Source organism: Pholis gunnellus (genome assembly GCF_910591455.1).
Source record: "Pholis gunnellus genome assembly, chromosome: 6".
Taxonomy (NCBI): domain Eukaryota; kingdom Metazoa; phylum Chordata; class Actinopteri; order Perciformes; family Pholidae; genus Pholis; species Pholis gunnellus.
The window spans coordinates 13233676-13246221 of record NC_136532.1 but is presented as its reverse complement, the minus strand read 5'-3'; the positions used below and the strand labels follow the sequence as shown (position 1 = coordinate 13246221).

At 41.2% G+C, this 12546-nt stretch overlaps 1 protein-coding gene across 1 annotated transcript; it reads left to right on the top strand.

Moving 5' to 3' along the window:
• Positions 1–2776: 2776 nt before the first annotated feature.
• On the top strand, positions 2777–11126 carry hapln1a (hyaluronan and proteoglycan link protein 1a). Its single transcript, XM_079161708.1, has 4 exons — positions 2777–3050; positions 7637–7972; positions 8907–9206; positions 9359–11126. Exons 1-4 carry the CDS (start codon positions 2942–2944, stop codon positions 9643–9645), a joined length of 1032 nt encoding a protein of 343 aa, XP_079017834.1. The 5' UTR covers positions 2777–2941; the 3' UTR covers positions 9646–11126.
• Positions 11127–12546: the final 1420 nt, after the last annotated feature.

Genomic DNA, 12546 nt, shown 5'->3' with positions numbered 1-12546 from the left:
CACCCGGACCTTTTAAAGCCAAAGTTGCTCACGTCATTCTTTCATCTCTGCCTTATTACCAGAAGCGAAAAACGTATAATCCCCGCGTCATCTTCAGAATTGTTTCCAAGTATAATCACGTGTTGTACTAGTGCAAATAACGAGGACCACATGTTTGGCAGTGGCTAATGTGAAAGAGACTAACATGGGACAACCCATGCTTGTTTGGCTTTGACCTTTTCCTGTCCAGCCGTACCGAGAAGTTTACACAAGAGACTCCCAAATGTGCTGACTGTCACTTTTCGGACGCCATCCTGTCCGCATGCCTCTGATGGCCTGGGACCCAGAGAGCTGCTGTATGTTAACCGGAATCGTACCACCCATCCAAGAGCTGGGAGCTCAGGCTGCGGAGAAGCAGCTGTGAATGCGCTCATGGCCCTGAGACTTGGCTCTGACACAACAGAAGGAGTCTCTGGGTGGGACTCCTCTGAGCCACAAGACATTCAATATACCTCTAAACAGCCCAGTACATTCTGTACTCCTAAATGTGCACATATACAGATTAAACAGTATTAAGAAATATCCCAAATGGACACACATGGACACACAACAGACTTACTAGCTCAACAGCATTGCTAATTGCTAAAAGCGCTATTCATGTAGATGCCAATACTAATCTCCAGAGCTGCTTATTTTGCAACAGAAACTCTAAAATACTGCAGGTTTGATGTTCAACCCATGTTTAAATATTGATATATGTCTACATTTTGAAAGTACTCGGTTTGAGAGTACTTAAACGCAGGGATCTTGATTAACCTACCCGGCTGAATACAAGTATTACAGTTGAGGATAGAAACAAGAATGTATTCACATTTTGTTATACCAATTATCTTGAAGTTCTAAATTTATGTTTTAGAGGAAACGTGGCTATAGCCAATGTTTATCTGCCAGGTCTCTGTCTGGACAAGTCATCAGAAATGAAATTCTTCAGACAAAAATGCTTCCATTACATGCAAGAAGAACATGTCATAGTCATCAGCATTTTATTTAGCTCTTGGAGTTCAGCAAGATATGCAGACAGAAGAGGGAAAAGAGGAAAAGCAATGACTGATCGTTCCATCTATCTATCTTGTCCACCCAAATATTTACAGTTTCATTATATGGCTTTGATATCTGTTGATTGATTGGCGTCACAAGTTAAGCCAAATAACACTTTTTGTTGATTGTACTGCTTTCTTTTACACCTCCATCATGAATGCACACTGTACCCTGCAGCAATCTTGCTGTTAACACTAACATTGCTATAATTGCGGAACTACATTGGCTTTGATACTTTCAACGTATCTCACAGATGCTGCCATAGGTGGTTGCAGCACTTACAGTAAACTCATAGTGTGTGTCAGGAGTCTCTTTGCCCTCACACTGGGGCCATATATGTTTATATATGTTTATTTCACTCTGTGCACGTCTTACGTAACAGTTCCTTAGACCTCCAGAGGATTGGAGGCAGGGGCAGAGAGGATGTGCCATGGGTAAGCTGGAACTTTAGAATATACAATGGAGGCCCACCATGTACTCTGTTGACTTCTCTGCAGGGTTTGAAAGATCGGCAGACGGGGCAGAGGAGAGACAGAGAGAAAGAAAACAGCTTGAGTTGTCCCAGCTGTAATAACGCCAGTGATGAAGAGGTCCAGAACAGCATCTGCACCATATCGCTACACTCCCAGCCTTGCCATCTTTCAAAGTTCGTCCGGACGGCTGAAAAAACGTTTAAGAGAGACCACACATTCTGCCTCTGCTCATGGCTGGTCACAAATGTATGTCCCTGCTCCCCTGAGCTGAGAGCTATACTCTGGTGTCTCTGCTCTGCTTCAGCATCGGAAGTGATGAGAGAAACATGCTCACACAATTTGTAGCATCTGCAGAAGTGTGTAATCGTGGGGAGGGTGAACATCAGCTGACTTGGTCGCTTACCTTCTTAGTTACAGATGTTTTTAACACCACGTTAAACACTGTCAAATATAAAATAATTATAATAACTGTGTCTACAGAATAAATAGTATAGGGAAAAGAAAGAAAGCAAAGAGGAGAGTAATAAATAAAAGAAGTGAAGGGGGAGAATGCAAAGAAATGTTATGACCCTTTTACATTTAATGGTCTTGCATCAAATGTACATATAAGAAGACAACGGTGTGTGTGTGTGTGTGTGTGAGGGAAGAGTTCAGGCCATTAAAGAGCTCACGGTTATGCTTGACAACATTTTTTAACTTATGAACGTAAACTTTGATTTGTGTAATCAAAGCCTGATAAAGAGACAATAAAACAGCCGTAATTAAATGAGGTGTAAGCCAGAATAATTCAGAGTTAATAGAGTGAAAACAAACCTATAGGCTGCAAGTCATTGGACAATGGATGTGATGAAAAATAATTTTTATATTTTAAGATTGTGTTTTATTCACTGTCTCTAATGAGAACAAATGCACATCTGATCTTTTTCAAGTGTTTTACCTCAGTAGTTTTATCTTTACTGTCTTGCATTCCTCATAGGAATCACTTTAGTTCTCCATCTATCTAAAACACGTTAATCTGGATAATCATCTGCAGGTTAATTGTCTGGAGTTTTGCTGTATACCTCATCCTCCCAAGGGAGCAGAGGGAGTTTTTCATAAACAATGTGGCTAACGGGAGCCAGTATAGAGCTGTGCATGGTGATGGGCTGAGGGGAGGGGGAGTGGTCTTAACCATGTAAGGCTACAATAAAAGGCACTTGTCTGGACCTCTGAGGAGCCCAAACTTTCCAGTAGCACCACAGGCGGCTGCTGCACAAAGACAGACAGGAAGAAGAACAGCCAGATGAATAAAAATTAAAATAGAAGAAAAGTTGTTCAAGCTACCTTTTGATTCGACTAAAATATTGAAAGCTTAGATAACTTCTGCAGTTTAAATTTTGTAACTACAATTTATGTGGAAAAAAGAGAAAATGACGAGTCTGCTGTGCATCACACTATTCTCCCTGACCCTGGCTGGCAGTGCATACAGTCAGTCGATGAGCTATCCCCCACCACCAACAGGTAAGATACAAATTCATGACAACAATTTTGATATTCAGGTGTGTAGGTGATTGTCTTTTCCTGTTACCATTTTTTTGTGAATGCATGTGTGTTGATGTGCAAGAATGTTACTGTGCATGAAGAAAGGATGAGCGGTGTAAGGGACCTGAGCAAAGAGGTACCACAGCTCAGGCTTGTGTAACAACGGGGTCTTTGTAGCAGTAGGTAACAGACGCGTCTCTGGGGTAACACACACACACACACACACAGTGTGACTCACCATTGACTCACTGACTTCCTGCATACAGACCACCACAGTATGAACTGGGTGTGAAAACTGTAAATCACCCTACCATTCACAAAGGCTCACCACCCATGCTACTGAATGAAAACCGCACCACTAATACTATTGGTTGTACTCTTAAATTGGGTCATAGGTGCCTCAGTGGCTGAAACTGGGCTAGTAGTGCTTGTCCCTTTATGGATGTAATTCTTAATAGAGTGCAAAAATAGTCAGGAATTTCCCACGGTAGAGTTTACACCTTTAGTCATTTTTCTGCCATGTTATCAGTTGTTTGTCTTCTTCTTTCTGTGGCAGACAGAAAACGAAAACCTACAGAAAGGCATTTTATCAGAGAGCCCTGCACACCATCATGATGCAGTTAAAATTCAAATTCACACCTGCCAACAGGATGACACACTGAAATGGTTGCTGCAACTGCAAGCTATGAAAAACCAGAATAGATCTACTGCTGAAAAAAAAAAAAAAAAGCTACAGCAGAAGGCTCTCATGTTAAATGAGTGATATTTAATATGCTTTCAGTAGCCCTGCTAGCTGACTCAGTAGATGTCAAATTATGGGTGGGTCAGCTCTCTCGCTCTTCCAAGACGCGAGGAAATGGCTTGTCTCTGGGGAGAATAGTTGCACTCTGCTGATGCTGTTTAAGTCAAACATTGGAATTGCTCCCACTAGCCAGTGACGTCACTGGTGTGTGTCTGCGTATGTGTCTGTACATTACATGTAAATGTTTATACATGACCTCACTGTCTGCATTACGCAAAAGCATTGGCCAGACTCAGGCTAGCTTAATCATCGAATCATACTTTTATTGGCCATATGAGGAAAGTATTCTGTCTGTTCACTGGGCGTTGTCCGTCCTTACACCTACTGACTCACTCTGGCACTGGGAGCTTTTGGAAATCCGCCACGGTAACAGGCAGCGTGACAGAAGAAAAGTTAAGATTAATGACTCGCAGCTAAACGTATAGAGCCCCATGCTGAACAGCAGCCAAATGACTCTCTCTTTCCCTGTGAGGTAATAGTCTGTTAAGCCTAATGCTCACTGTAGTTGTTGGTTACTGAGGCTTGGCCCCGTTGCTAGGGCTGGGTGGGAAAAAGAGCTCGAGTGGAAAATGGGGCTGGGGGCCGAGTCTAAAATGTGTTTAGGCTAGGAGGTGAGATGTTGATGGAGCCATGTTTTGTGCTTTTGCATTTGTGTTAATTCACAAATGACTCTGATGACAGTCTACTATACATGTGTGCTGAGGATGTGCGTTTACCCATGTGGGCGATTCACACCCACACACTGTCTTTGTGCGTGCATGACGGAGAGCAGCAAAAAACGTTATTGAAACTACTTTGTAGGAGTTGGCCTTCTGTGTTTGTCCCAGCTGTGCTTGTTAATTATTTCTCCATACTGACACTAGCAGGCCAGCAGCAGAGGAGGACAAGGTGTGGGGTACTGCAAAGCATCTCATATCTAGCTGCTCTGTCAGAGGGTGTGGCACATTGTGCCCCACTGAAATGAACATGCAGTGACTGCTCACTGATGATGTCCATCCCTTCGTAGAGGAGGGATTTGAACCCATTAAACATTTTGTTCATTCAATAATTTAAAGCGCAAATTGTGCTAAGGGCTTTAACAGCATAATTACACTGTTGTAGTTTCTGAATATATAAGTCACTGAGTAGCGTTGGACCGCTGTTGTTAATTTACAGTTTGCTGTTACGACAAAGCAGATGGTTCCAATCGCTTGCTATTACAACTTTTAACAGAGAGAGAGAGAAAGAGCGAGACATAGAGAGAGAGAGAGAGAACTGCTCGATCATAAACTGGCACTGTGTCTTGGCTGCAGCTGCGGGGCTTTTTTATTGTCATGCACATGTATTCATTTACTTCTTTGCTGTTTTATAATTCCCAGCTGTACTCCACAAAGATTTCAGATAGAAACAGTAACTGAATTATTTGTCAACCCATTTTATATTAAATGTGACAATTTGGCTCAATCTTTGACCTCAGAGAGACTTATATAAATAGGTTGTGGGTGAGCTGCACCAAAGAACAGAAAGGCTTCCCTCTTCTCCTGAAAGTCTATGTAAACACAACAGGCTGTTGCTTTATGAGTGTAGTGTACCCCACATGGTCGGGGCCACATTCTCCCGTGGGACATGTCTGCTGGTAACTGCAGGAGCAGGAAAGAGTGTGGGGTTACTTTGAACATGCCTGTCTCTCTGTCGGCTACTACTGTCTTGCAGCAACCCTCAGGGTTGCTCCAGTAAGAGTTATTTATTAATATTATTGTATTAGGTTAGTATGTATTCAATAATCCATACCAAGCTTTTCTGAGCATAATGTTGAACACTGGGACGTTCAATCAATCCCCTCCTTCCATCTCACATTCCAGGATTACAAACCACATCCAGTGGTTGGTTTTTGTTAAGACAGTCAAATGAAACCCTTTATTCCATCGACACTAATTTCCAAAGTAATATGAAGAAATTATGAATTTTTTAAAGCATAAACTTAAAAAAATGGACCTCACCTTGGCCAGGGCTTTTGATGATCAGTTTAGTCATTCTGCATCCCGCAAGTTTAAATCGCACTTCATGCAACCCATGCAGTGAATTTATGAGGCATGGTGATGCTGTGAGTCATTCCTCACTGACAGAACTGGCACACAGACTCTTGTCCAAACTGCTATAAACTCAGCTTTCAAAGATATTAGTAAGTATTAGCATTAGCATATAGGGTGTTTCCTAGGTAAAAAACCTGGCATCTTGTTAACCAGCAAGAGGCGAGTGAGGCTACTGGGTGTGGTGATTGGGTAATAGAATAAGTCTCTGGCACATGAAAAGGTTTGCATCCAAATTAATAAAATGAAAAAAAAATTGGAAGGGAGAGTGGCACGAGGTTGGACTGAAGGGTGGATTCGGTCTGTCACCGGTGCTTCTGCTAATTAAATCCTTCTGCAGGAGAGCTCAATACTAATGATCTGAGCACCACTGAACAAAGTCCAGACACGCGTCTACTGTGTGGATAGAATGGAGGATTGGGGTAGTTTAGGCATGGGGTGGATTAGAAGTCATTTCAGTGGCTTGATCAATGCCACTGGCTTCTATTGTTTCCTGTATTGCCCATGTGGGAAACATTTTCCCCTATTGAGGAGCCAGTGATACAGTGTTCCAGTCAGGGCTCTAGTGTTGCTGCTCAAAATGAGGCGCCTCAACACAGATGCTGGCATCCTCAGTAAGAAAGGAGAGACAGACTGGTTTAGACACAGTTCATTCAGATTGAGTAAGTGGGAAGAAAATAAATCAGAAACAGAGCGTGGATTTTTTTATGTTTTTTACGTTCAGCACTGAACCAGGACTCTGTCAAAAAGAGCATAGTTAGATTAATAGTTATGCCTGCAGAATACTTAAAGCCAAAATGCCAGTTGATTTACTCAGTTAGGTAATTACCATATTATCTTACAAGTCCCATGCGTTGCAGAGTTTGACTCCATTTACAAGGTTGATTGTTCAAGGCTTTACCGGTGGTGGTGGGAGTCAGAGCAGGGGTTGTGTACATCCATCCATCTGGTGCTTATTATTGCCTGGCACAGGCGGCCCCTTGCTGGTTGGGGTCCTCTTAACTAAGCAAGCACTGTGAGGTCTGGACATGGAGGTCAGGGAGATTGTGGGAACCCATGGTGAGACACAAATGATCCGCCATTGTGAGTTAAAGGGTCGCCTAGTTTGGACAGGAGTGCAGAGAGGAAAAAAAAATAATGATGGCAGCTAGATTCTATGTCTAGATACCTTTAACTATGTTCTCTGCTGACCTTTCTTGTTAGTCACATGGTACCTGACATACTATAAACAACACATACGTATACAGATGGAGCGGATGAAAGATTGCTACAGATTAAGATTATATTTTGATGGTTAATGCTGAATGCTAAGTGTTAGGACTAACAAGAGCAGTAAGGAGACTGATTGGCTCCAGAGGCTGAAGATTGGCTGGTGTCCAATACTGTATCTAATAAACCAAACAGGATACACCCAAACGCTTTGATAATTTTGTGTGAGAGAGCTTACACGTGCCAGAAAATGCTGTGAAAAGGGGAATTATCCACTTTTTTTGTGTTTTCTCATACTGACTGTATCACTTTCATGCCAAGCAAGTCAAGGCAAACATTCCTGAATGCAATCTTTGGAATCACTGTGTAAAATATAGCTCTAACTTAAAATAAACATTACATAACAAATTCCAGTGTAAATGCAAGTATCATAAGATTAATCACCAAACCCTAATAAGGTTCTATCATTTTTTCTTCTTTTCCAGTTATGGTTTTGGCAGACCTAGGTACCAACGTCACCCTGCCCTGCCGGCTCCTTGCCAAAGATGCATTGGAAAATGGCATGCGAGTCAAATGGACCAAAGTGGCAGAAGATGAGTCACTGAATGAAGATGTGCTACTTTCAATGGGATTCCACAAGAAGACCTTCGGAAGCTTCGCAGACCGTGTATTTTTGACGGAGGCCGACAGTGAAGATGCCTCCATAACAATCACAGATGTCTCCACAGATGACTCCGGAAAATACCGCTGTGAGATCATCAACGGCATGGTAGACGTCATGGAAGAGGTTACCTTGGATGTGCAAGGTGGTCTCACTGATGGTAAATCCTGTTTTTTCTATTTAGACCCTTTAGCCTAGGGTTGGAACTTTAAAACAAAGTTAGTATACCAGCTGTTTATATTAGGAGCTCTATCACCAGTCATTTTGCATGTGTCTTTTTATTGTTAAAAATACATGTAGTTCAAGATTAATCATCTTTCTCAACATTGTTTCTTTCTAGTTATTGAAAACGTCCACATTTCCTTTTATTGTGGAAAAAGAAAAGATCAGACAGCTTGATCTGATTCATCCGAACTGCTGTAATGATTCAGCCATGATCACATCTGAATACTGTTCAACATCAGTAAACAGAAACACATTTTGCTTTTTTTCTCCAGTCCATATCCTATTACATTGACTGACTTTTCAGATTTTATAAATCACAAAATCATCTTCCTTTGAAAATATGTCACACAAAGAGTCTTCAAACTGCTTTTCATGCATGTTTGGGTTATTAATATATTCAAACATAGATCCCTGGAACCTTGCACGGTGACACACTAAATCACTGCAGTGGGTTAAAACTCCTCTGCAGAAAAGGGCGGCTCCCACCCATCTTTTGTTGCTAGTTTAACACGTGTGAAGAATCACAAAAACATTAACAATGTGATACAGCTGCTAGAATTTGCCCAATATTTTGGTAATCATGAAATACAAAAAACTTGGTATAAGGAAGGCACCATGATGCCAGAGAATTTCTCTTGATTTGGATTCACTTTTGAGTAATTATTTTACTACTTTTTGTTGGATCCATGGAGTTAGAGCAGTTTAGAGTAGTCTGCTTTAATGTTTAGTGCAGCAGATCAGCTTGCAAAAGATGATTGTTTCTTCCATGCAGAGAGGTAAACAAGCACAACATTAATGAGTTAGCAATGTCTGGCAGACTGATTGTTGACATATTGTCATACTCATTTTATCTCTTCTACCTCGCTCAGGTGTTGTCTTCCCATACTCCCCCAGCATTGGCCGCTACAACCTGAACTTCGCCAATGCTACACAGGCTTGTCTGGAACAGAATAGTTCCGTCGCCACCTTAGATCAACTCCATCAGGCCTGGAAGGGTGGCCTGGACTGGTGCAATGCTGGCTGGCTGAGTGATGGCACAGTGTATTATCCCGTCACCAGAGCCAGAGGGCCTTGTGGTGGCAACAAAGGGCCTGGCCTCATAAGCTATGGAAATCAAAACAAACAGAAGGGCCGCTTTGACGTTTTCTGCTTTGCTTCTGCACTCAAGGGTGGGTTACTTTTATTTGTATATCCATTTCCTTGATGCACTATTATTTTCATTTATTATTCTTGCAACAGAAAACACATGGCAATTCATGGTTTTGGTAGACCAACCTGTACAATTTTTCCTGACCATCTGTTTTGTGCTCTCTGCTGTCAGGACGTTTCTATTGGCTGGTCCAGCCCGACAGGCTGACCTTTGACGAGGCTGTGCAGGCATGCCTAGATGATGGGGCAGAGATTGCCAAGGTGGGCCACATGTACTCCGCCTGGAAGCTCGAGGGATTCGATCGCTGCGATGCTGGCTGGTTGGCTGACGGAAGTGTCCGCTACCCCATCTCCAGGCCCCGCAAGAACTGCAGCCCCACAGATTCTGCAGTGCGCTTTGCTGGATTCCCAGACAAGATGCAAAAGTCTTACGGCGTCTACTGCTTCCAAGATGAGTAGTGAGGCGGTAGGTAGGAGTAGGGAAGCCATAACTACCAAAGAGAAGCAACAACCACAACCAATAAAATCAACAATAAAGCAGACAAGCTTTGGATCTTAATTAGCATGAGCTCAATACCTTTCTGAAACTGTGATAACACTATTTTAACTGCTAAAGAAACAAATACTGTACATCTTACTTCCATATGCAATGAATGAAAAAATATTTTGTAGCCAATAAATTTTCTTTTTTTCTAACTTTAATTGTAGACAGACTGTCGGATAAAAGGCAATAGTGCTAATGTATGAGTGATGTGATAGACACAAGAACTTGATGGTTGTGAAACATGATCTAAGTTAGGTTTGTCCTCCACACAACGATTAGATGTGTGAAGATTAAGAGCATTCAACCTCATGTTCAGATAATATTTGCAACTTTAGGACCAGAGGGATGTGAAATGTTACCCATTTACCAAGTATCCCATCAGTGAAAGATCTTAGATTGATAAGAGTCATGAACATGACTACCATTGTTGAGCTGTGGCTATATACGTACATGTTATATTATGTATTCAACGGGTTCGCTCTCTAATCAGAGTTAAAGCTCTTTTTCAACCTGAGGAGTTGTGATCAAAATTACTGAATGTAAATGTCTCGATAGACTGTGACCGATTCTGCATTGATAGCTCCTGTTAGATCAACACTCAATTACACTTTCATATACAGTCTTAATGTATGTGGTATGTTTGTTTTAACAAAATGTTTATATTTTTTTAAAGACAAAAACTTTCTTTGTGAAGTGTAGTTTTTAGAAAATACAAAACGGCAAGATTTCCGCCAGACAATGCAGAATACGTATACATCTTCCCCTTTTGCCCTTAACACAACTTTTTAACAAAATATTCCCTGATTGTCTAAGAGTGGTAGCAATTCCCCATAGTAGCTACAATTACAACTAACAAATGCTGAAATCCACCTTGACTGAGAAGACACTTTCACAAATTCTCACTGAGGTTATGAGCTATTAAAAAGGCACATTTCCACTCAGACTCTACTGTTTTAAAGACCTGAGTAATACTGAAGATCACTCCTAAAGAACGGTTCATTGATATTCATGCTCTAGGAATTAGATCTGAATAAATGTTTGAGAATAAAGAATCAAAACCAACAAAACAAAAAAATGATAAAAGTGTCCAACAGACCACAGAGAGCATGTTTTGGACATCAGAGCTGGTAAACTGGTTTGCCAGATGATAGCACCCTTTTTAGGTTCTTGATATTTTATGTTTTACTTTTTCTGAACCTGGGCACTGACATATGGTACTTACTGTAGGTAACATGTGGTCATATGGTGATACATTGTTTGTAAAAGCAAAACTTAAAAATATCTCACACTTGCGCATATGTATACACACAAAGAGGTGACGGTATTTTTGTATCTTATCGGCATGTACCTTTTTCAACAAAGCAGTTTGAAATAAAGAATACGACTTTTAAATCAATTTGTGTAGCCATCCCTTTTTTCGACAATGAACATTTGTTTTCCACATGAACCCAATCAACATGCATTATGTGAAGATACAGAGGTTTGAGCAGAGATTTAAACAGTATTGTTAAAGCTGCCAAATTAGGGGCCATGTATCTGGCATGAACCCTTGTCGGGGCGAGGATTTAAGATTAGACTCTCCTCACATTTATTTATTCTTTGGCATTTTTGTATTCAGTGCCGGGCTGCCAGCACACAACTAAGTTAAACAAAAGGGAAGAGTTTCACAGTTCTTGTGCGAATGCATGGGAATGGGGTCAGATTTAAGTTGATACAGCAGTGAAATGTAAATGTGTGTGATAAAAAGTCCATTGAAGCAAGCTTTTTGTTCTGTGGATGCTGAGGCAGATTGTAACAGAAGAAACAGAGAGATTGTGCAGAATTGTTCACACTTTTTCAGCATAAAAAAAAGTCTAGTAATTATGTTTAGTTCTCAATTAAAATCTAAGGAGTAAACTATACTATTACACACTTGAGGTAAATGCACAAAGCATTTGTTTCTGCACATTCGTGGCACAAAGTGAGCTTTTATTTGTTTGTTTATGTTGGAAGCAAACAGTTCAATGTATGAGCAATTGTGAATTGTGGCTCTTGTGGACAACCACTGCCTGACTGCTGACTGATTTTGCAGGAGTAATGCTGGACATTTCATTTGGTTGCTAGTATGGTTTCAACCAATCAAATGTTGTGCTGACTTTCAGCAGATCTGATAATGCTACATCCCAAACACTTGACGCTCACAGTCATCCAGATTAAGTAATAGGGAAATAGCAGAGTAATGGATATAGTCTGCATCGGACAGATCTATAAGGAGTCTGAAACGCCTGTCTAACCCAGGAAAATCAGGAGGAGCCAGGGTGGGTTTCCTTACCAAAACAAACCAAGAGAGCCTGTTAAATCCCAGAGAGAACTGGAACGAGAGGGCCAGGTTTTTCCGCTGATCACCCATGAGACATCTGCAATTCATGTGGCAATAATATATGTTTTACTCTTGCTGGGGCACCTAGGAGCTGCCTTTAATCACTAGTCGAGTCTACTCTAATGTCGGAGTGGGCAGTCACAGTGGAAACCACAGTAACCCAAATTTATACAAACATTACATCGACTAAATCAATGTTATTACCTTGGTAACGATGCTTTTTGCTATTAGGCAGTGTCAATGACCACTTCAAGTCACTGCTGCGTTAAGAGGCACTCTGGGAATAGTGGTGCATTGTAATGTACTCCGAAAGTTTGTATTTACACCAAGGGAATTCATCTGCCTCCTTTATGCATCGTCATGTAGGCATAACAAGTATTTGACATTCAAGACGAGCCAACTACAGTCATGCTTTTGATAAAAAAAAAACTGTAGTTTGATATACTTTTGCAGGTCC